This window comes from Epinephelus lanceolatus, chromosome 14 (genome assembly GCF_041903045.1).
Source record: "Epinephelus lanceolatus isolate andai-2023 chromosome 14, ASM4190304v1, whole genome shotgun sequence".
Classification (NCBI taxonomy): domain Eukaryota; kingdom Metazoa; phylum Chordata; class Actinopteri; order Perciformes; family Serranidae; genus Epinephelus; species Epinephelus lanceolatus.
The window spans coordinates 39669624-39694083 of NC_135747.1; the positions used below are offsets into that span (position 1 = coordinate 39669624).

Below are 24460 nucleotides of genomic sequence, written 5' to 3' on the forward strand. Positions count from 1 at the left end.
AAAACACTACAAGACACCATAGAGTGATCAGAGAACCCTACAGGCAGTATTTGGCACTTTTTAAAAGTGCCAAAATGATGTTTAAAACAGTAAAGTCTATCTAATCTGCTCACAGAAATTAAATTCTCCCTACTGCTGACAAAGGTGTACTGTCGGTTTTTATCATGCATTTCTCTCCACACATCAGTCAAATTCTGTGTCTCCACCACTTGCCTCATCACATGTTTTGAAGCAGCATGAGGCTCTATGTGGTTTCTATCCAGCCGTTCATTCTCAGTCTCCTGCCAAGAATAAAAACTTTTCAGGTTCACAATTGCTCAAAACTGTACTGATTTCATTTAGGAAAACAACTCTTTCAGCTCCATTATTCGGTGCATAGACATTGATAAAAACAAGAGTAAAGTTTTCATACTCTGTTCTAACGACCATCAGTCTGCTCTTTACTACTTCTTCCACCACATAAGACTTTGGTAGGAAGTTTTTAGAGAAAAGGAGAGCTACTCCTCCACTGACTGTACTTAGATGGCTAAGAACCACCTCTCCATCCCATTCCCTCTTCCAGTCAGTCTCATTTACACTGTTACTGTGTGTTTCCTGAACAAACATTACATTAATGCTCTTCAGTTTCATGAGTTCAAACAAACATGATCTCTTCCTCACATCCCTTGCTCCATTTAAACTGAGCGTGGAAACTCTAAATTCACTCATCAAAGCTGATGTGAGGAAAAACACACATAAAAACATCATTTTCAGCAAAGTGCAAGTTTGAGCCTCCACTCTCATTACTACTGAGTTGTCTTCTCACTTTCAAAACAATTTTCCTTAACCTAAAAAAATCCTGATCAGTCAGACATGATTCCTCTTTATTCCTCATATGGAATCTGGCTGAGTTGTAGAAACCCTCTATGTTAGGAAAATATTCCTCTAGTTTAACTTCCTTTATGTTTTTTGTCTCCTGAAGAAAAGATTTTATACTTTCAGCAGTGTAAGCCTTTCTTTCCTGACTACTAGTCATTTTAATAAGAGACACATCACTACTGTCAGACACACACTCTTCCTCGCTCTCACTGCTGTCTGACTGCACTTGTGTTTTACCTGTCTGCCTGTCTTTCTCTCTGTCCAACAACACTCTACTCGACCGTGCATCACTGTACACATTTTTATTTTTGTTCCTACATTTACGTGGAACAGGTGTTTTCATCATCCAAGCATCTTTAGCCTGTTCACTCCATGCGTCCCCAGTCCCACCTGTCTCCTCCGCCTGCATCTCACCAAGCTCACCTGTCTTTTCTATCTGTGTCTCACCAAGTTCACCATTGCTCTTCACTTGTGTCTCACACACACAATTTACACTTGTTTCTTGCTCATCACCGACCTGACTTTCATCTTCAACACATTCTTTCTCACCATCTAGCTCCGTAACAGCCCCCCGCTGCTCTTCGGCACCAGGCCGCAGGTCAGCGGTGCGTTGCGCACCGGACCCGGCAGCCTGTACCGTGGTGCCTGGACATCCGCTACCTTCGGATCAGTCGGAGCCGGTTTCTTCAATTTAGGACAGGCCTCAACAGTGTGTCCCTCTTCACTGCAACCAAGACACTTCATCAGTGAAGAGGTGGCGAACAAAACATAGTCAAATTCGTCCACTTTAAAGCGCAAATTGAGCTCTTCATTGCGATTGTTTAGAATCATATACAGCTGTCTTCTGTGAGACACCACATGTTTCAATAACAGCGATTTACACCCAGAAGGAATCATCTTAATCGGAGAAACTATCTTCCCGTGCCGAGAGAGTTCTTGACTAAGAAATGCATCTGTTATGAATGGAGGGACATTTGACAGGATTACCTTTGTTGCTGGCTGCGTTAGCGGTAACACTGACACAAAGCTTTCATTGATAGAAATACCTGTCACTATGAGCTGGTTCACCTTCTCCACCTGATCCAGAAACAAAACCACACCACCATTCATCCGAGCCGCCGACTTCACGCTGCTGTGGCCAATTTACCTCTCCAACAGCCAGGCTGACCTCCTCCACATTGTACTGAAGGCCCGCACCGACCTTGATGCCATGCCTCCTAGTCAGCCTGGAAAAATCTCCATTCACCATGGCGTGTCAGACGCTGACCAGCGATTATGCTGGAGGGCACAAAACACACCAACAAACCCCTCTCACCTCACCAAACAAAACCCAAACACTAACAATAAACTTATTAAACTTATTGCCACAAATTATACTACATTAAACAAAGATTATACCAAAAAAAAAAAAAACATCTCACTCCAGGCACCGCACTCACTCCTCACTCAGAGAGAGAGAGAGAGAGAGAGAGAGAGAGAGAGAGAGAGAGAGAGAGAAGAGCATGTGGTTAGGGCAAAGATAAAGGAAAGAAGCAGGAACTTTGAGTTGCCTCTTTGGGTGTAGCCCTGTTCAAAGCCAATGTGTGAGTGATATGTGTTGCAAAGGGTCTGCATTAGTGCTGTGGATGTTTAGTTGCATGCAAGACTCTGTCTGTGAAAAGCATTAACAATCTAACATCACTTAGCTTTGGTAAAGCCAACTAACCAATAAAAAGACTGCAATAATCACAACAGTAACTCAATAAACAGCATTAAATCACAACTGGCAAAGCTAAATAGTCTTGCTTAACTTGTGCAGTTGTGATAACGCTATGCCAGTTGTTACATTACCAATCCTTGAATGGATGGGGGAAGAGTTGCTTTGTGGTGGCTGCTTTTGTGAGCCGGCTGATGAGGGGTGGATAGAGCTGTGGTTCCATGTGCAGTTTTTGTTGTGTCCTTTGTTCCAAAGGTGCAGATCCAAGAAAGCTGGTCGCTCGGGGTCCTTGCAGAGCTAGATGTTGGGTTTGCAACTCAACTTGGTTCACCTTGTTGCTGGAAAGGTAGTTGCGAACCTTGTGTTTGCACACTAACTTCTCTGGTTCCAGGTTTATCTCCTGCTATGAGTGAGGGAAAGTCGTGGTCCAGGAGAAAGAGAGCAAGAGGTCTCAGGAGCAGACGCCGGGATCCGAGTTGGTCGGCCACTCAGAGGAAGAAGGCATCTGGGCCAGTTAAGGGCCCAGGAGAAAGAGACGTCTGAGCTGGTCAACAGCTCAGGAGAAAAAACAAAGACTGTGTGAGAAAGCAGGACTTCTCTTATAGTTGCCTGTTGACATCACTGAGTCACATGACACTGTAAAAGTACTGTCAAATCAAGTTTGGACACTGGTCTCTCACTTAGGTTTGAGGTGGGGCATCCTGTGGAGATAAGGGCCAAATGGCTGCTCTTTGTTTGACGAACAAAGAACAAAGAACCCTTACATGTCCAGTTTAGATCTGCACAAATGACAAATCGTCTGTGGTCCAGTGAATCACAACATATTGCTGCATATTTTGGACAAAAATATAATTATGACAAGTTTAGACAAAATAAAAGCTGGCACAAAAGTCATATATATCCCAGATATCCCACAAATGTGACAAGGGAGGTTGGTGAATGCAAATGAATTGATCACCAATGGATGTCACATTGTATTATAAATTGATGTTTGCACAGTTCATCTGCTGTTTGTTATTGTACTTTGATGTCTAAATACTAAGTGTAAACTGTATGTATTGTGTACCCTCAAAATTAAAACAATGGAATAAAAAATGAAGCGCTTTTCTAATTTTGCAAAAATCCCACAATACAAGACTTTATCTCTGTAATTTTACCATCTCTGTGCTGTACAGCACAACAAAACCTGTCAGTGATGCAAAATGTAAGTAAACATGTTCATGTAGAGTAATAAATATAATCCAGCCTAGGTTATTGAGGCCAATGAGAAAGGTGACCAGCGAGCATTCTTAGTGTCTGCAAATTTGGAGATAATTGTGTCCAATTAAAAAAATGCATAACTCAAAATGGGACAAAAAAGCTAACATGTAAAACATGAACAAATGCGATTTGTATCTAAAACCACACCTTGGGCAGATCTGTATTTGCATGCTTTGTTTCAGGCAATACCAAAACCAAATGATAAAAAATATTTCATGCCACAATTGCTGATGCAACATGATCTCACAGAAAAATGTGAAATGACCACCATCTTTGAACACCGCATCACGTACTGGTGGCACCTGTGGTGTTGAAATTACATGATGGCAGCATGCTTGGGTTTAGGCACCAAAAGTATTTGGTTAGGTTTAGAAAAAGATTGTGTTTTGTGTTAAAATAACTACATTTAACTACATGTAAGGGATGTAAGTATATTGTAAAGTGACATAAGTACCTCATGTAATGTGACGTTACTACTTAAAAGATTAAAGTACGCTGAGTACAGATACATAAAAGAGGACTTTTACTTTTACACAGGACACAAACAGCAGTGTCCTGGTTGAAAATCGTGTGTCTGTTTGACCCATCCTCCACCCTGACCTCCTGACCACCTCTCACTCTTTGTTTTACTTATGACATTGCAACCATAGACTGTTTATGAAGGTGGACAACATGACAGCTCCCCAAAAGTGAAGTCAAAACATTTTGATTGGCCCCTGGTGGCTGGCTGCAGCGTAGCTCATTAAAATTTTTCCCAAAGATGGTTTCTGTCATTTTGGGTAGTTCTTATCATGCTGACGGATGACAAGCCTTAAGACCCTGATTATGCTTTATTTTGAAGCTTGTGAGTTTTCATCGAATGGTGTTGCCTTGGCTGCACGGAAAATTTCAGTGTTTTGACTGGAGGCAGGAGGTTGTTGTAATTTGACTTTACACCGTCCAAGCTGTCTTGAATTTCACGTGCTGGATAAGAGAGTCCACTCAACTCAACTCAACTCAACTTTATTTATAGAGCACTTTAAGAACAACCACAGCTGAAACAAAGTGCTGTACAAAAATAAAAACATAAGACAAACAATAAAAACAATAAAAACAAAACAGTAAAACAAGAGCAGAGTCTCACGCTGGGATAAAAGCCAAGGAGTAAAAATGGGTTTTAAGACTGGTTTTAAAAACGGATAGTGAGGGGGCCAGTCTAATGTGGACAGGTAAATCATTCTACAATTTGAGAGCCGCTACAGAAAAGGCTCTATCCCCTCTGAGCTTCCGCTTAGATCTCGGAACATCCAGGAGCAGAATGGGCGTAATGTGTTCCCTCTTACGTGCTCCAGTTAAGAGCCGAGCAGTGGCGTTCTGAACCAACTGAAGACGTGCGAGGGAAGACTGGCTGACTCCAAAATAAAGTACGTTACAGTAATCCAGCCAGGACGTGATGAAGGCATGGGTTACTATCTCAAAGTGCTGTTGTGCAAGAAAAGGTTTAACCTTTGCCAGCTGCCTAAGGTGAAAGAAGCTGGACTTAACCACTGCACCAATTTGACGCTACAATTTAAAACCACTGTCCATCTCAAAACCCAAGTTAGAAACCGTTGGCTTCTAAAGACATCTACATTATCAAATTGACTTATAGTCATTGCACCACTGTGCCACCCACTAACAACAGGAAGTCAGGAGATGGGGGCTGAGGAGGAGGATGAGTTGAGATGAAATTCTGTTTTTTAAAAGTGGCTGGACTACCACATGTTTGACAGATTTGGGAACATGGCTGGTTTCCACAGAGCTATTGATAGTTGAGAGAATACTGGGAGCAATGGTATTAATTACTTCTTTGAAGAGTTTGGTTGGTATAATATCAAGAGAGCCCTGCTCTGCACATTTAGAGGCAGATGCTTCAAGACAAGGGGTGGGGGTGGGACAGTGGTGTAGTGGTAGTTGATGAGGTGAGTGTACTACTAGGTAGATAGGTAGGTTACCAGTGACGAAGTGGGCATACTCTCCTATATATTACAATGGCTGTTTAGCTGATAGGTGGGTATACTGTCACTGGATAGAAAAAGAAGTGGGTATACCCCGTAAACCTGAGTATACCCTCCACTACACCACTGGGGTGGGGGAGATAACAGAGTTTAACACACTAAAAAGTATCCTGGGGTTATGACAGTTAATATGATCAGAGAAATATTGGGCCCTGGCATTTTTGACTGCTAGCTGGTATTTCTTCAGCAGATCCTTCAACATTTGAAATGAGACCTTCAGTTTATCATGCTTCCACCTTCGCTCTGCTCTGTGTATTATACTGCACAAACTCTGAACAAACACACTTTCCTAAAAGGCATCAGAGTACTGTAAAGCTTGTACTGCAAAGGAAGATTAGTGGGTTAGTGGGATATGTCGAGGCTGAAGAGTCTAAAAAGTTTTCCGTGTCACGAGGGTGGCTCTGTTTTAATCTGGCTAGATCATTGTATTTATGCTGCACAGCTAGCCTAGTCAAAAATAGAGTTTTGACATAAAATTGGCTAAAAACTACCCAACCCTTTTGGAAATAGTCTCTCTGTATTAAATAGTCAGTCTTTGAGCAGTACAGATCCTCAGCTGAGGGAACATGTGTTATGACCCGGCTCTGAGGCCGCAACCAGAAACGAGAGCAGAGAGGGGATCAGTGCCAAATAGCGCTTAGTTTATTTATGAAAGTAAAACAAAAGAAGGCAAAAGGTCCATTTCAGCAACCAGCGGTGTAGGAGCACCCCCATGCCCCACGGAAGGAACACGTGTGTAGGTACAGTGGCGGCCACGAGGTATCTGAGGAAGGAGGGATATATGGTCGAGCACATCACCAGGCCCAGGTGCAGCTCATCACCTGATGACGACGACCCCGCCTCGGACCAGAACCTGCCAGGAAGACAACAGCACACAGTACGCTAGCACCACGCAGAGGAGTGGAGGGGTCGTCACACATGTAATAATTGCACACTTGACAGCCATAATGTTAACCTTATATTAGTGATGCCACTGAATGAAGCTATGCAATGACAGAAGTGCTGACTGTATATATTGCTTTTTTTTCCGCCATGGCAACTATGGGTGTTACAGAAAATCTGAGCAAGAATATTGTGTCCATTTATTTGTGAGGTTGTTGTTACTCTCACTATACTCTGGTCCATTTCTTCATGCTGGCTCTAAAAGAGGCCTTCTTTAAAATCACAGGTAGCACATTAATGGTTTACCATATTATTAATGAGTTCGTACAAACAGTGCATGAGAACAGCCTGTCACATTTCAGTGCAGTCCACCAGGAATGTGAGCTTGCGCATTGTGTTGCCACAACAGTTGAGCTAGGCTCGTCTCTTTCGCTGGACAACAATATTAATATTTTTCCTTGAGCCCTCTGCACTGGCACCTGTGCTGTGTGGCCTCTTTGAAATCAGTAAGGGCTGTTCCATAACTTCCTGTTGATGGTCTGCTTAGGTGACTTAAAACAGGGCAAAGAGGTAAAACAAGGTAAAGAAAACAAGAGTGGAGACTGACATAAAGCAGAAACACTGGGTTCCAGTAAAAGTGATGAAGATGATGTGCAGAGTGAGGGAGGCGGGGCATCTGAGTCCAACAGAGACCGAGAGAAAAAGGAGGAGAGGAATTTCGAAAGCTTAAGATGTACTTTGGTTATATAACTCAGATTTGTTCAGGAAGCTGCCAGAGCTGCAGCTCTCTGAAGATGGAGGAGCTCTGCTTTCCACAACTGCTCAACACCTCCTGCAGAAAGCCCACCTCTCCTTGGGCCAACTTTGTGCTCCTTAACATTGTGCTGTACTTTATCTCTCTGCTCACTGTGGCTCTTAACCTCCTTGTCATCATCTCAGTCTCCCACTTCAGGCAAAGATTAACTTAAAAATGTCAACAGCTTCTGCAGATTAGAAGAACTGTCTTTGAGTTGGTACTGAATAATGTTGCACCTTGGAAATGTATTTAAGACACATTTGACTTGTATTCTGCCCTTTTGCACAAACTTAACTGTGATTTTGACACCAGATATTGCAGTTAGATGTCCACATTTAACCATATTGAAACTGCAGATGTTGTCGATCAGAAAACATTTCATTATATCTGTTGTTTTTACAACTGTTTTAGTCATTTAGATTTGGGGAATTGAGTTCATGATGTTTTTCCTCTTTCTCTCCAGGCAGCTCCACACACCCACCAACATCCTCCTCCTCTCTCTGGCTGTCTCAGACTTTCTCGTGGGCCTCCTGGTGCTACCAGGAGAAATCCTGCTAAAAACATACTGCTGGTTTCTTGGTGACCTCATGTGTTTGCTCTATAATTATGTGTCCTTCATCATTACGTCTTCTTCCATAGGAGACATGGTGCTCATATCAGTCGACCGCTATGTGGCTATTTGTGACCCTCTGCATTACACCACCAGAGTCACTGTGAAAAGAGTTAAACTGTGTGTGTGTCTGTGTTGGCTCTGTGCTGTTTCTTACTGCAGTCTCTTGTTAAAGGATGACCTGACTAAACCAGGCAGGTATAATTCCTGCCATGGAGAGTGTGTGATTGTCATTAACCACACTGTAGGAGCTGTTGACCTTGTTGTAACCTTTATTGTTCCCATTTCTGTCATTGTCGTTCTGTACATGAGAGTATTTGTTGTGGCTGTGTCTCAGGCTCGTGCCATGCGCTCTCACATCACAGCTGTCACTCTCCAGCTTTCAGTGAATCAAAAAAAAAAGAAATCTGAGCTGAAAGCAGCCAGGACTCTTGGTGTTCTTGTAGTTGTGTTTCTAATATGTTTCTGCCCATATTACTGTGTCACTCTTGCAGGTGATGCCTTGGTCAGTGCTTCATCTGCATCCTTTGTGCTTTATCTGTTCTATTTGAACTCATGTCTTAATCCATTGATCTATGCCTTGTTTTATTCCTGGTTTAGAAAAGCAGTTAAACTCATTGTCAGTCTTCAGATTCTGCAGCCTGGCTCCTGTGAGACCAACATACTGTAGAGAGGCTGTGGAGTGACTGAAATGAGGCCTGCTCCACCAAGGTTTTGAATTGAAAATCACAAAAATTGAAGTAAAATCTCTCCATACAGTATGTAAGCAGTCGATGACAAAATTGTGCATTGCTCTACTCGGTGTCAGTTTCATGTAAGGATTGTGAAAAAGAATATATGCAGCTTATATCTTGTGCATTTATGATCTGATTGTTAATTGAGAATTTGGTACTTATTCTGCTCCTTTATGCACATATTTTTTACTGTTTACTGTGTCTTTCTTTATGTACACTTGTGATCTGATTGTTAATTAAGGGACAGTTACTCAGCGACTTCTTGCAAGTTTTTTCCTGCGCATTTATGATGTGATTGTGAATTGAGAATTGGTACTTACTCTGCCCCCTTATACACACACCGTTGTTGTTGTTCTCAGTGCTTTTCTGTATATGCACTTGTGATCTGATTGGTAATAGAGGGACAGTTACTCAATAACTTTATGTAAGTCTTTTCCTGTGCATTTATGATCTGACTGTTAATAGAAAATTGGGAACTTTATCTGCCCCCTTATGCACATGTTTTACTGTTGTTCACAGTGCCTTTTTGTACGAGCAGAATTTATTATGCATATGTATATCTATTTTTGGTGTATCTAGTGCTATTTTGCTGTGACACACTTGTTTAAGATTGTTGTATTGTTACTGTGTTTATTCTTTGCCTGTGAGTTGGCACTACATTGTATGGCGGAAGTGTAAAGTGTTTTTCCACACACCTGCTCCGATTTCTTCGAGCGTATTTAAACGCCACTTCCGCAACCTGAGTTACATACTGAAGAAGACTTCGTGAGACGTCTGTGTTTCTGGTACTGCCACCCAAGTTGGTTTATTAAATTTACCAAAAGGACATTTGTGAGTGCTGGCATTTTTCCCTTTTTCACTGTTTTTGGCCATGCACCCTTCGAGGGGATTTATTTTGAGAGTGCTTGCTTCTTTCCTACCTCATAGAAACATTTGAAATGATGACAGCCTCTCGCATTACGTACCGGTGGCACCTATTGTGTTGAAATTACATGAAATTACAAAACTATTTGGTTAGGTTTCGAAAAAGATTGTGTTTTTTGTGGGGATGTAGCCATTTTTCTGCCATGGTTCGTGTCCTGTAGGCGATATTTTTGTGGGTGTGTTACACCAAAACCTGTTTCCCCCCCCCCCGGCAATATTTTTGCAAGAGCACCGTTGCTGTGGCACTGCCAAGAACGATTGTGATTGGTTGAAAGAAATAAAAAAAGCCGGGGTGTTTTTTTCTCCAATCTTAAAGTGAGAGTCGGCCCAGCCAGACCTTTCTTTTCTTGAGAAAGGTCTGGTGAGCGAGACTAGCCAAGAGGCAAACTGGTTGGAATAAATGTTGTCTTCATAAAGACAAAAGAAATGAAGGCCTTGTATCACCTCCTATCCATCATGTTCCTCAACATGATGGCTATACCATGCTTGCCACCAATGTTCCACTCTTTCATGAGATCAATGAAATGCCGATGATCCTGGACCCAGCAAAGCTGGATGAAGGTGGTGGTATAGAAAGTACTTTGAGAAGGAACCAGGTAAAGTATCACATGAGTTGTCGACTAATGTTCAACAACACCAAATTAGATCATGTGAGGAAGCGAAAATCCAAAGCTCAAAGTAGTAGTGAAATAGATGAAGACCACACAAAGCACCATAGAACCAGTCATGATGGCATAATGACAATTAACCTGAACAACAGACTACATGAATATGCCCAGAAACTAAATGATGGTAAACTACTGGCTAAACTGAGTGGTGGTGACACCATAGCACAGGAGCTGAAATACCATTATTTATGTCTTCGTGGTCTCTACAACAGGTAGGGACATCTTTGCCCTGGTTCTCTCAGAACTGGTCAACTACATTGTAGAAACCAGTCTCAGTTCTGATGGTCCTGCCATTTCCAGTCAACCCAGCGTCAGCCAGAAGCAGAGAGTCCTGCTGACTGAGGATGGAGGAAGGTTGATGAAGAATGGCAGGTCTTCTAGACAGCCAATTCACCAGTGGCAGAGAGTTGTCAACAACTCACCAAGTGTGGCTGCAAATCAGGGTGCTGTGGAAGGTGCAGATTGGGTTTCATCTGCACAGCACTGTGCAGTTGCAAATGTGAGTAGAACTAACAACTTTAACAAAATACACCGTGAAAAAAAGTAAAAAAATAAATTTAAAAAAGAGAGAGAGAGAGAAGAAAAAAATAAAAAATAAATAAATAAAAGCTGTTTCAGGCAAAGTAACATCCCTATAAAAAATTTTGACCACAGAGACATGAACTTTTGAAACTTATAAATATTTGGATTTGTTCTATAGAACTGTCCGACCAACTCTCTTCTCTCTTTATCAAAAAAAAGAACACACAAGTACATAATGATATTCATCTCCTCGATTGCCAGTCAAACAAAGAGTACATTTCCGGGGGACATTTTCACGATCATACCTGTGCTCAGAGATAGGTAACTTATGATTTCCACACCGAAACTTAGACAAACGAACTCTTTCAGCAGGTCTTAACATAATCAGATAAGGTTCAAAAGTGAAATCAGTTTAGACCATAAACAGTTTGATTCATGGTGGCCATCTGGAAAAATGGTTGCCATCTTGAATTTTTCAGTGGCCAGCGCCTTTTTCCAAAAGCGTGGCCCTTAGAGAGTACATGTACCAAATTTTATGCTTGTGTCACAAAGTGAATGATTTTTTCAGTTATCTGCTGCACTATAGCGAACAAGTCATTGAGAAGTGAAGCCTTATTGGTAATGGAGCGAGCATTCAGGAGAGCCATCTTGATGGGAGTGGAGGATGAACAAACAGTAACATCAGAAGAGATGTGACAAAGCGGACGTAGGTGACGAGGGTTCGACCCTCTGCGGTGCCCAGATCTGGGAATTCTTGCAGATATTACAGTCTGAATATTGTATACATTCGCAACAGAGACCTAAGTAGAATAGTTTATTGGCTCATATGAACAACAAAGGGAGTCAGAGGGAGGTACAGAGAAGGGGCAGACAGCTACAGCAGGACCCACACCAAAAGAGCTGGGTACAGTGGTGGTCTGAATTGGGTTTTGCCGTGATGCATGTCAATGCTTCATGCCAAAGGCTATAAATCTGATAAGATTGTCTGTGAGCAGTTTGGTACCCCTTCTATTAAGGTGCACACCATCTGCTCTATACAGATATGAGTTACACCAGAATGAATCAAAATTTGAAATGAAATCAAAACCTGTGGCTGAGCAAAAGTTGCCTAACCATTGATGGAGGCTGTACAGTCGACTGAAACACTCGGAGAGTGGAGTCTAAACCGGGAACATCAGAGGGAGCCGCCGCTGTATCCGAAATCAAGGACCGCTGGGTGTCCACAGCCTCGAGCGATGCCAGCCGGGAACACAACACAGACTGCCACTGTAGGAGATCCTCCATGAGCCCCTCTATGGACCAGAGTTCAGTTTTTAGTTCCATGATCTCTGCTGTAGGAGCCATCAGTGGAGCTGAAACAGATGAAAAATGAAGGAAAAGGCCAGCAAACAAGCGCACAAAAGATAGTCCAGGAGATATGCTGAAGTGACTGTCCGAGTACAGGGAGCAGTGAAGAGTTTGAAAAACGTACACGCCAGGACTCCGTCAGGAGCCCGCAGCGGTGAGAAAGCAGATTTCAGCTCAGAGAAATAATGGAGTATCTCAGTTGGAAGACTTACCACCAAGGGCCCGAAACGGGCCCGCTGCAGGTGAATCAGCACTGGTAAGTCAATCAGGTATATACCTGCAGTGCAGGCCAAAAGTTTGGACACACCTTCTCATTCAATGCGTTTTCTTTATTTTCATGACTATTTACATTGTAGATTCTCACTGAAGGCATCAAAACTATGAATGAACACATGTGGAGTTATGTACTTAACAAAAAAAGGTGAAATAACTGAAAACATGTTTTATATTCTAGTTTCTTCAAAATAGCCACCCTTTGCTCTGATTACTGCTTTGCACACTCTTGGCATTCTCTCCATGAGCTTCAAGAGGTAGTCACCTGAAATGGTTTTCCAACAGTCTTGAAGGAGTTCCCAGAGGTGTTTAGCACTTGTTGGCCCCTTTGCCTTCACTCTGCCGTCCAGCTCACCCCAAACCATCTCGATTGGGTTCAGGTCTGGTGACTGTGGAGGCCAGGTCATCTGCCGCAGCACTCCATCACTCTCCTTCTTGGTCAAATAGCCCTTACACAGCCTGGAGGTGTGTCTGGGGTCATTGTCCTGTTGAAAAATAAATGATCGTCCAACTAAACGCAAACCGGATGGGATGGCATGCTGGTTCAGTGTGCCTTCAATTTTGAATAAATCCCCAACAGTGTCACCAGCAAAACACCCCCACACCATCACACCTCCTCCTCCATGCTTCACAGTGGGAACCAGGCATGTGGAATCCATCCGTTCACCTTTTCTGCGTCTCACAAAGACACGGCGGTTGGAACCAAAGATCTCAAATTTGGACTCATCAGACCAAAGCACAGATTTCCACTGGTCTAATGTCCATTCCTTGTGTTTCTTGGCCCAAACAAATCTCTTCTGCTTGGTGCCTCTCCTTAGCAGTGGTTTCCTAGCAGCTATTTGACCATGAAGGCCTGATTGGCGCAGTCTCCTCTTAACAGTTGTTCTAGAGATGGGTCTGCTGCTAGAACTCTGTGTGGCATTCATCTGGTCTCTGATCTGAGCTGCTGTTAACTTGCGATTTCTGAGGCTGGTGACTCGGATGAACTTATCCTCAGAAGCAGAGGTGACTCTTGGTCTTCCTTTCCTGGGTCGGTCCTCATGTGTGCCAGTTTGGTTGTAGCGCTTGATGGTTTTTGCGACTCCACTTGGGGGCACATTTAAAGTTTTTGCAATTTTCCGGACTGACTGACCTTCATTTCTTAAAGTAAAGATGGCCACTCGTTTTTCTTTAGTTAGCTGATTGGTTCTTGCCATAATATGAATTTTAACAGTTGTCCAATAGGGCTGTCGGCTGTGTATTAACCTGACTTCTGCACAACACAACTGATGGTCCCAACCCCATTGATAAAGCAAGAAATTCCACTAATTAACCCTGATAAGGCACACCTGTGAAGTGGAAACCATTTCAGGTGACTACCTCTTGAAGCTCATGGAGAGAATGCCAAGAGTGTGCAAAGCAGTAATCAGAGCAAAGGGTGGCTATTTTGAAGAAACTAGAATATAAAACATGTTTTCAGTTATTTCACCTTTTTTTGTTAAGTACATAACTCCACATGTGTTCATTCATAGTTTTGATGCCTTCAGTGAAAATCTACAATGTAAATAGTCATGAAAATAAAGAAAACGCATTGAATGAGAAGGTGTGTCCAAACTTTTGGCCTGTACTGTATGTATGTACGTTAACTTTATATCAGTGATGCCACTGAATGAAGCTATGCAATGACAGAAGTGCTGACTGTATATATTGCTTTTTTTTTTTCCCGCCATGGCAACTATGGGTGTTACAGAAAATCTGAGCAAGAATATTGTGTCAATTTATTTGTGAGGTTGTTGTTACTTTCACTATACTCTGGTCCATTTCTCCATGCTGGCTCTAAAAGAAGCCTTCTTTAAAATCACAGGTAGCACATTAATGGTTTACCATATTATTAATGAGTTCGTACAAACAGTGCATATCCTCCTCAGTTTCAAAGTCTTCAGACATGTTGGGCTGTACTTTGCTAAAAGACCATAGTGCAAATTATCTTTTAGCGACTGTGGCTACCGTTGTCTCTCCCTGCGGTGCACGTGCCACGTGATGTAAACACGGGTGAGCAAAGCTCGTGCTTTCACTGGTGTCGTGCAGCCGCGCACATGTGAACGCGGAGCACAGAGAAGCAGTCAGAGCTACAGGCTACAGTGAGGCTAAAAACAGAGTTCATATGACGTTTTTCCAAACAACTCTTTATGTCGTGGCTGCAGCACACTTGGATCACTATGGATGAGCAGTATGGAGATACTTTGTGGATTCAATTTTGTGTTCTTGGACGTTAGTCTGGGGCGCCGTCTGCCATTAGGTGGGCTGGCCGCTCCGCCCGCCGATCTCCGCAAGGGATGTGAGCAGGGCCTCCATTGGCATATGGGTGAGTAGATAATGGCAGAATTTTCATTTTTGGGTGCACTATCCCTTTAAAAGCCCAACAGGTCGGACTGGGTATGGGCTGCAAATGTGTGCCGATTGGCTGGGTCTATTAGGGCTCCGGAATCTTTTTTGTTTTTTATTAATAAATAAATAAATAAATAAATACATACATAAAGTGATAAAAAGTGAGCACACAAAAGTCATGGTTGCGTTCATACCCAGTTGCGAAGTCTTGGTTTGGTATGAACAGGAACAAAAGTAAATAAATGAATAATTAATTCATTAAAAGCACAAGAATACATACAGAAAGTAGTGCAAGTATCAAAAACAGACACAATCCTGTGTATTTAACACCTCTATTCAACTCAACTTCATTTATACAGCACTTTACACACAACACCGTTGATCCAAAGTGCTCAGCATCATACACAGAGGAAAACAAAAAGTAAAAGAAGAGAACAAACAAGAGAAAAAGAATAGACAATCAAAGATAATAGTACAATTAGAGTAAGGTGCAATAAAATCCTGTTAAGGATAATAGTAGTAATAAAAGCACAATACAGGTAAATGACTCTTAAAAATCTCAGTGGTGGGAGAGAATTGGATGGGAGGAGGAAGAGAATTCCACAGTTTTGGGGCAGCGATAGAGAAACTCCTGTCCCCATAACACTTAGTCCTAGATCCCAGGACTGATAAAAACCTTTGATCAGAGGATCTTAGCTCCCTGGCAGAGCATGTGAGCGGAGCGGGGAGCAGAAGGATTTTGTGTTGAGCGAGGAGCGGCTAATTTTCACCCGCTCCGCTCACATGCTCTGCTCCCTGGCTGTGTGATATGGGGACAAGAGTTCTGTTAAGTAGTAGGGGGCGAGACCATTAAGCGCCTTATATGCAAGCATCAGAATTTTAAAATCAATCCTGCAGCTAACAGGCAGCCAAGGTAGTGAGGCAAGAATGGGGGTGATGTGTTCCCTCTTCTTTGACCTTGTCAAACCTCTGGCTGCTTCATTCTGGACAAGTTGAAGATGGGACAAGGAGGACTGATTGATATCAAAGTATACTGTAGTGAGTTACAGTAGTCAGAGTGGGAGGATATGAAGGCATGGATGACTTTCTCCAGGTCAGAAATACAGAGAAATGATCTGAGTGTGGATATGGTGCAGAGCTGCATGAAACTTACTTTAACTACCTGATTGATTTGTTTGTCAAATTTTAATGCCGTGTCGAAGATGATAAGATTTTTTGCATGAGATTTGACAGAGGGAGCTAATGGGCTGAGGTGAGAGGGGATAATGTTGGTCAGATGCTGTGGTCCAAATATAATAACTTCTGTTTTATTGTCATTGAGCTGGAGAAAGTTTGCTGCCATCCAGGATTTGATATCATGAAGACAGTTATTGAGGTTGGTTAGTTTATTATAGTTGTTTGGCTCTAGGGGGAGGTAGATCTGAGTATCGTCCGCATAACAGTGGAAAGAAATGTTGTGCTTTTGGATAATGTGGCCTAGTGGGAGCAAATAGATAGAGAAGAGGATTGGACCAAGTATGGAACCTTGGGGAACACCACAGGAGATGGGGGCTGAGGAAGAGAATGAGTTGAGATGAGATTCTGTTTTTTTTTAAAGTGGCTGGACTACCACATGTTTGACAGATTTGGGAACATGGCTGGTTTCCAGAGAGTTATTGATAATTGAGAGAATACTGGGACCAATGGTGTTAATTACTTCTTTGAAGACTTTGGTTGGTATAATATCAAGAGAGCGTCTCTTGATATTATACCAACCAATGTGGACGTTTTCATAGTGGAAATAATATGAAGCTCTGGTAAAGTGATGGAGTGGAAGGAATTAAAACTGGCGGTGTTTTCAGTGGAGACAGATAGCCTATTTGCAGGTGGAGAAATAGCAGCTCTGATGTTCATTACTTTGTCTCTAAACAAATTTAGAAAATCCTCACATTTAGAGGCAGATGCTTCGAGACAAGGGGTGGGGGTGGGACAGTGGTGTAGTGGTAGTCGATGAGGTGGGTGTACTACTAGGTAGATAGGTAGGTTACCAATGACGAAGTGGGCATACTCTCCTACATATTACAATGGCTGTTTAGCTTATTATACTGCACAAACTCTGAACAAACACACTTTCCCAAAAGGCATCAGAGTACTGTAAAGCTTGTACTGCAAAGGAAGATTAGTGGGTTAGTGGGATATGTCGAGGCTGAAGAGTCTAAAAAGTTTTCCGTGTCACAAGGGTGGCTCTGTTTTAATCTGGCTAGATCATTGTATTTATGCTGCACAGCTAGCCTAGTCAAAAACAGAGATTTGACATAAAAATGGCAAAAAACTACCCAACCCTTTTGGAAATAGTCTCTCTGTATTAAATAGTCAATCTATGAGCAGTACAGATCCTCAGCTGAGGGAACATGTGTTAAAAGGTCCATTTCAGACACCAGCGGTGCAGGAGCACCCCCATGCCCCACGGAAGGAACGTGTGTAGCTTCAGCGGTGGCCACGAGGTATCTTAGGAAGGAGGGATATATGGTCGAGCACATCACCAGGCCCAGGTGCAGCTCATCACCTGATGACGACGACCCCGCCTCGGACCAGAACCTGCCAGGAAGACAACAGCACACAGTACACCAGCACCACGCAGAGGAGTGGAGGGGTCGTCACACATGTAATAATTGCAGACTTGACAGCCACAATGTTAACTTTATATCAGTGATGCCACTGAATGAAGCTATGCAATGACAGAAGTGCTGACTGTATATATTGCTTTTTTTTCCGCCATGGCAACTATGGGTGTTACAGAAAATCTGAGCAAGAATATTGTGTCAATTTATATGTGAGGTTGTTGTTACTCTCACTATACTCTGGTCCATTTCTTCATGCTGGCTCTAAAAGAAGCCTTCTTTAAAATCACAGGTAGCACATTAATGGTTTACCATGTTATTAATGAGTTCGTACAAACAGTGCATGAGAACAGCCTGTCACATTTCAGTGCAGTCCACCAGGAATGTGAGCTTGCGCATTGTGTTGCCACAACAGTTGAGCTAGGCTCGTCTCTTTCGCTGGGCAATAATATTAATATTTTTCCTTGAGCCCTCTGCACTGGCACCTGTGCTGTGTGGCACAGTCAGTCAATCAGTAAGGGCTGTTCCATAACTTCCTGTTGATGGTCTGCTTAGGTGACTTAAAACAGGGCAAAGAGGTAAGACAAGGTAAAGAAAACAAGAGCAGAGACTGACATAGAGCAGAAACACTGGGTTCCAGTAAAAGTGATGAAGATGATGTGCAGAGTGAGGGAGGCGGGGCATCTGAGTCCAACAGAGACCGAGAGAAAAAGGTGGAGAGGAATTTCGAAAACATAAGAGCTCATTTGGTTATATGACTCAGATTTGTTGAGGAAGCTGCCAGAGCTGCAGCTCTCTGAAGATGGAGGAGCTCTGCTTTCCACAACTGCTCAACACCTCCTGCAGAAAGCCCACCTCTCCTTGGGCCAACTTTGTGCTCCTTAACATTGTGCTGTACTTTATCTCTCTGCTCACTGTGGCTCTTAACCTCCTTGTCATCATCTCAGTCTCCCACTTCAGGCAAAGATTAACTTAAAAATGTGAACAGCTTCTGTAGATTAGAAGAACTGTCTTTGAGTTGGTACTGAATAATATTGCACCCTGGAAATGTATTTAAGACACATTTGACTTGTATTCTGCCCTTTTGCACAAACTTAACTGTGATTTTGACACCAGATATTGCAGTTAGATGTCCACATTTAACCATATTGAAACTGCAGATGTTGTCGATCAGAAAACATTCCATTATATGTTTTTTTTTTTTTTTTTTTTTTACAACTGTTTTAGTCATTTAGATTTGGGGACGTGGTGAGTTCATGTTTTCACTGTGGCTCTTAACCTCCTTGTCATCATCTCAGTCTCCCACTTCAGGCAAAGATTAACTTAAAAATGTCAACAGCTACTGTAGATTAGAAGAACTGTCTTTGAGTTGGTACTGAATAATGTTGCACCTTGGACTTGTACTTTGTCTTGCTGACTGTTAATTATAACTACAGATGTTGCTGATCAGAAAACATTCCATTATAGACCTTTTTTTACACTTGTTTTATCTGTTTTGTCATTTAGATCTGAGGACTTGTTGGGTTTATGAGTTTTTCTTCTTTCTCTCCAGGCAGCTCCACACACCCACCAACATCCTCCTCCTCTCTCTGGCTGTCTCAGACTTTCTCGTGGGCCTCCTGGTGCTACCAGGAGAAGTCTTCCGAAAAACAGCCTGCTGGTTTCTTGGTGACCTCATGTGTTTGCTCTATTATTATGTGTCCTTCATCATTACGTCTTCTTCCATAGGAGACATGGTGCTCATATCAGTCGACCGCTATGTGGCTATTTGTGACCCTCTGCATTACACCACCAGAGTCACTGTGAAAAGAGTTAAACTGTGTGTGTGTCTGTGTTGGCTCTGTGTTGTTTCTTACAGCAGTCTCTTGTTAAAGGATGACCTGACTCAACCAGGCAGGTATAATTCCTGCCATGGAGAGTGTGTGATTGTCATTAACCACACTGCAGGAGCTATTGATCTCGTTGTAACCTTTATTGTTCCCATTTCTGTCATTGTCGTTCTGTACATGAGAGTATTTGTTGTGGCTGTGTCTCAGGCTCGTGCCATGCGCTCTCACATCACAGCTGTCACTCTCCAGCTTTCAGTGAATCAACAAACAAAGAAATCTGAGCTGAAAGCAGCCAGGACTCTTGGTGTTCTTGTAGCTGTGTTTCTAATATGTTTCTGCCCATTTTACTGTGTCACTCTTGCAGGTGATGCCATGGTCAGTTCTCCATCTGCATCATTTGTATTTTATCTGTTCTGTTTTAACTCATGTCTTAACCCCTTGATCTATGCCTTGTTTTATTCCTGGTTTAGAAAAGCAGTTAAACTCATTGTCAGTCTTCAGATTCTGCAGCCTGGCTCCTGTGAGACCAACATACTGTAGAGAGGCTGTGGAGTGACTGAAATGAGGCCTGCTCCACCAAGGTTTTGATTTGAAAATCACAAAAATTGAAGTAAAATCTCTGTATATAGTACTGTATATAAGCAGTATATGAGAAAATTGTGCATTGCTCTACTCGGTGTCAGTTTCATGTAAGGATTCCAACTTGCTGTGATGCGGAAATCTACAACAAATCTATGCATCACATGGGGACACCTAATGTTGGGATCTATGACTCATCGAGGCAGCACCATTTTTTGGGACTTAAGCCAGAATTCCACTGGATGCATGTCCGTTGCAGAACGGCAGCGCTGGTTATCTGCTACGTACTCCGCCGTCCGTCAACACCCACCGGCTGCGTTTGCTGTGCGGAGTGGTGCAGCTCTGCTGGAAGACATCTCGGTGCACCTCCATGATTAGTATCTCCTCATCCATGGTGTCAACAGGGTGAAATGATGTCTGAAAGCCTCTGACCTGTTGACTTCAGGCCTGCCTCTGCCCATTATGTAGTTTTCAAGGTATAGTGCAGGGAAATATGATCCGCCGTGAACACTGTGTATTTTATTTTGAAAATTAACCGGATGTTTTATTTTGTTTCTGTGCACAACTTCCTGCCCCGCACGATCTGCTCTGTGCTGAATTGCTGCGTTGTGCTCCGGTGGCCGGCAAAAATAGAAGTCCTGCGTATCTGTTGCGGAGGGCTCCGGAGCGCCGCAGCTGAGACGGAGCTGGAATGCAGCACAGCTGCAGCCGGTGGAAACACACACATTGACAAGAATTAAATCCTATGGGCTCCGCTGCCGTGCCGGAGTGCAGACGCAACCAACACGCATCTGGTGGAAACTGGGGGTTAGCCTTTACATGTGCCTGACCTTGCAATAGATCTCCAATTAAGGTATAAAAACTGCTACTGGAAATAATTAATAATTATTAATGATAATTATCAATCATGTTAAATAATGTGACTTAATTCACATGAATCACCTCTTCGGGCACCATTCCCGAAAAGGAAAAAATGATCGCCAGATAAAGATATCAGTCTCATAAAGTTCACTAAGCTATCAAGTGGAAACTTTGATTAATAACTAAGTTAATAACCATAACAAAAATTAATAGTAAAGCCTGAAGGATTTCAGAGTTCTTGACATAGCAGAGGTTGACTTTTCATTCACTCTTGTGCAATATTAAACAGACAGAAGGTATGATTCCAAAATATATTTATTCATAAAGGAAGGAAAACAACAAAACACACAAATTCTAACAAACTAACTTTATACAAGCAAGTGTGTGTATGTGTGTGTGAGTGAGTGAGTGAGTGAGTGAAAGAGAATTTTATTTATTATTTTATTTATTAATTTATCAATAAAAAATCAAAGTCAACATGACACAACCATCTTAAAACAGATGTAGAAAAAAACACAGGACAAACACCTAACCTCTCAGATCATTCTAGAGAGTGATTAAAAACCAGTGCCCCCTCAATCACACTACACAGAGCACATGTGAAGCACCACTGAGCCACAAACTCCTTTTCATAAGTGAATAAAATTTAAAATCAACTCTGATTCTGGCCTTCACCAAGGAAACAAACTTTGACTGCAGCCCTTCATCCAAAACATTCTCTATCTGATTTTTCCTTGTCTTATAGATTGACAGTTTGGCCTGTCCCAACACAAAATTTAACAACTGCCACTTTCGTGTACTCTAACCTGCACCAAAAATAAAAGCAGTTCCAGACCAGATTACATTACATTTCATAAAAATAAATCAAGTCAAACAACACTTTGAGTCTGTGGCATTCTAAATAACAGTGAAAACAGTCCCTGGCAGAAAGGACACTGAGCACAGACACCGGGATTCATTTTGCACACAAAAGTGTTCATGGCCAATGCTCCCTGAAGAAGTCGCCACTGCAGATCAGTGGACCTTTTGTTTAAAGGTGCTTTATAAAACACCCTCCGCACCGGTTTACACTCATCTTGTACATTTCGCCTCTCTCTCCACACAGTATCCTTTCTCCTGTCAGTCCAGTTTGGTCTATTCTGAGAACCAGCTCCAGAAAAGGGTCCCCCCATCAGGAAACTCTGTTCCATTAAAGTAGTCCTTGAACATGTCCAGTTCATCACTCGTTAGGATTTTGGTCCAGGCATTGAAAATGTCTTTGGTGTGACGACATGACTTGATGCCAAGAAGAGCAGCCACCGCTTCTGTGTTGTGAAAACTGGGACCTGCAGCCTCCACTTTGTGCTTCAGCTGAACTGCCCCAACTGAACACAAGCACTGTGTGAGGCCAGGTCTACTGTCCTTCTGAATGTCCAGCCTGGCCCCGTGGACTAGAGGCTCCTCCAGGAACCAGAACAACGCCGCCGCAGGTTGCAGTCTTTCCCACTGAAACAAAGTCCAGGCTTTAAACAGTCCCTTATAGAAAGGAGGCAATTTACACAAACGAATCAAGTTACAATTCATTAAAAACAAAGAGGCATCTAAACCTAGACCTGCTGCTTTTCTCAAAATAACGTTTGTTACTGGCTTCCAGATCACATCATCATTTCCTGTGAGGTATCTTTGTATGAACTGTAACCTGAATGCTGCTGCTCTGCTCTTTAAATGTACTAACCCGTGCCCCCTTCATCTTTCGGCAGGTAAAGTACACTTTGATGCACCCAGTGTAAATGACCCCCAAAAAATTTCAACATGACAGACTGTACTTTTTTGCAAGAGGCCAGCAGGGGGTTCTATACATGCTAACCTGTGCCAGAGAGTTGATGCTACCAGATGGTTAAGGATCAGCACTCTTCCTCTATAGGACATCTGAGGAAGCAACCACTTCCACTTAGCCAACTTCCAGTCCACTTTCTCTGCCACTCCCTCCTAGTTTTTCTTCGCAGTATCCTCATCTCCCAGGTAAACCCCCAGGTATTTAAAACCCCCTTAATCTTAGCAATAAGTCCAGGGCTGAGGACGAACCTTTCTAGCATAGGTAACGGTGCTCAACCCGGTCAAATGCTTTGTCTTGGTCCAAAGAAATCAGACCAACAACCAAACCCAATGAACCAGAGACGTCCAAAATATCTCTAATTAATGACACATTGTCAACAATAGGTCTGGGTCCAATGAATTACTTGGTCCATCACCTTTTTCAGTCTATTGGACAGGGCTTTTGACACTATCTTGTAGTCCACACACAACAGCGAGACTGGATGCCAGTTCTTAATATCTTGGAGATCACCTTTCTTCGGTAATAGGGTCAAAACTGCTCTCCTGCACCTCTGAGGCAGAAATGACTCCTTGAAACTCTCTGTGAAAACTTCAGAAAAGTCACCACCCAGCTCAGGCCAGAACTCTTTATAAAACTCTGGTGGGAGTCCATCAATTTCCGGGGCCTCCCCCCCCGCCTGCATACCTTGTAATGTCATAAACAGCTCTTCAGTTGTCAGAGGACCCTCCAGCTCTTTGTTGCTCTCCTCTGCGACCCTGGGCAACCCATCACAGAAGGAGTCAAAAGCTGCCTGGTCTTCAATGTACTCAGTGGTGTACAGGTGAGAATAAAAATCCACGGCCCTCTGCCGGATCTCACTAGCGTCATTCAGCAGCTGTCTTGTATTTGAACGCAGTGCATGGATGAATCTGCTCTGTCCATTTTTTTTTCCAAATTGAAGAAGAACTTGGAAGATGAGTCCATCTCAGCAGCACTCTGAAAACGAAACCGGACCAATGCTCCCTGTGCTTTAGAGCCCAGCACAGCAGGTCAGCCAATAAGGCTTTTTTGGATTTGAGGTCCTCAAAACAACCTAGATTTCCTGTGGACTCCGCAGAACCCTGCAGCTCCACTATACCGATCTCTAGATCTCTAATAGACTTGGTGATGTCACGAGAGACATTGAGAGTATATTGTTGACAAAGCTGCTTGATTTCCACTTTACCACAATCCCACCATTGCCTCAGTGAAGCAAAATCTGTTTTTCTATTTCTAAACCCTTTCCAAAAAACATTAAAAGTTTACTTAAAATGTACATCTGAAAGCAGGGCAGTATTAAAATGCCAGTAAGCAGACTTGTGTTTTACATTGGCAATAAAAACACTACAAGACACCATAGAGTGATCAGAAAACCCTACAGGCAGTATTTGGCACTTTTTAAAAGTGCCAAAATGATGTTTAAAACAGTAAAGTCTATCTAATCTGCCCATAGAAATTAAATTCTCCCTACTGCTGACAAAGGTGTACTGTCGGTTTTTATCATGCATTTCTCTCCACACATCAGTCAAATTCTGTGTCTCCACCACTTGCCTCATCACATGTTTTGAAGCAGCATGAGGCTCTATGTGGTTTCTATCCAGCCGTTCATTCTCAGTCTCCTGCCAAGAATAAAAACTTTTCAGGCTCACAATTGCTCAAAACTGTACTGATTTCATTTAGGAAAACAACTCTTTCAGCTCCATTATTCGGTGCATAGACATTTATAAAAACAAGAGTAAAGTTTTCGTACTCTGTTCTAACGACCATCAGTCTGCCCTTTACTA

General features: G+C 42.6%; 2 protein-coding genes across 2 annotated transcripts; both read left to right on the forward strand.

Moving 5' to 3' along the window:
- Nucleotides 1-6562: 6562 nt before the first annotated feature.
- On the forward strand, nucleotides 6563-8808 carry LOC144466762 (trace amine-associated receptor 8a-like). Its single transcript, XM_078174179.1, has 3 exons — nucleotides 6563-6727; nucleotides 7488-7684; nucleotides 7992-8808. Exons 1-3 carry the CDS (start codon nucleotides 6563-6565, stop codon nucleotides 8806-8808), a joined length of 1179 nt encoding a protein of 392 aa, XP_078030305.1.
- A 1470-nt stretch (nucleotides 8809-10278) lies between these two features.
- On the forward strand, nucleotides 10279-19942 carry LOC144466763 (trace amine-associated receptor 8a-like). Its single transcript, XM_078174180.1, has 4 exons — nucleotides 10279-10372; nucleotides 10677-10919; nucleotides 18347-18533; nucleotides 19126-19942. Exons 1-4 carry the CDS (start codon nucleotides 10279-10281, stop codon nucleotides 19940-19942), a joined length of 1341 nt encoding a protein of 446 aa, XP_078030306.1.
- The last annotated feature ends 4518 nt before the right edge of the window (nucleotides 19943-24460 follow it).

Bases quoted from the DNA above. Each gene is read 5' to 3' on its own strand.
- LOC144466762 (XM_078174179.1), top strand. From the start codon at position 6,563: ATGCCCCACGGAAGGAACACGTGTGTAGGTACAGTGGCGGCCACGAGG. The intron at 6,728-7,487 runs GTACGCTAGCAC...TATATAACTCAG, and splicing joins CAGGAAGACAACAGCACACA to ATTTGTTCAGGAAGCTGCCA. The intron at 7,685-7,991 runs GCAAAGATTAAC...CTTTCTCTCCAG, and splicing joins ATCTCAGTCTCCCACTTCAG to GCAGCTCCACACACCCACCA.
- LOC144466763 (XM_078174180.1), top strand. From the start codon at position 10,279: ATGCTTGCCACCAATGTTCCACTCTTTCATGAGATCAATGAAATGCCG. The intron at 10,373-10,676 runs GTACTTTGAGAA...TCTCTACAACAG, and splicing joins TGAAGGTGGTGGTATAGAAA to GTAGGGACATCTTTGCCCTG. The intron at 10,920-18,346 runs GTGCAGATTGGG...AGATTTGTTGAG, and splicing joins AAATCAGGGTGCTGTGGAAG to GAAGCTGCCAGAGCTGCAGC.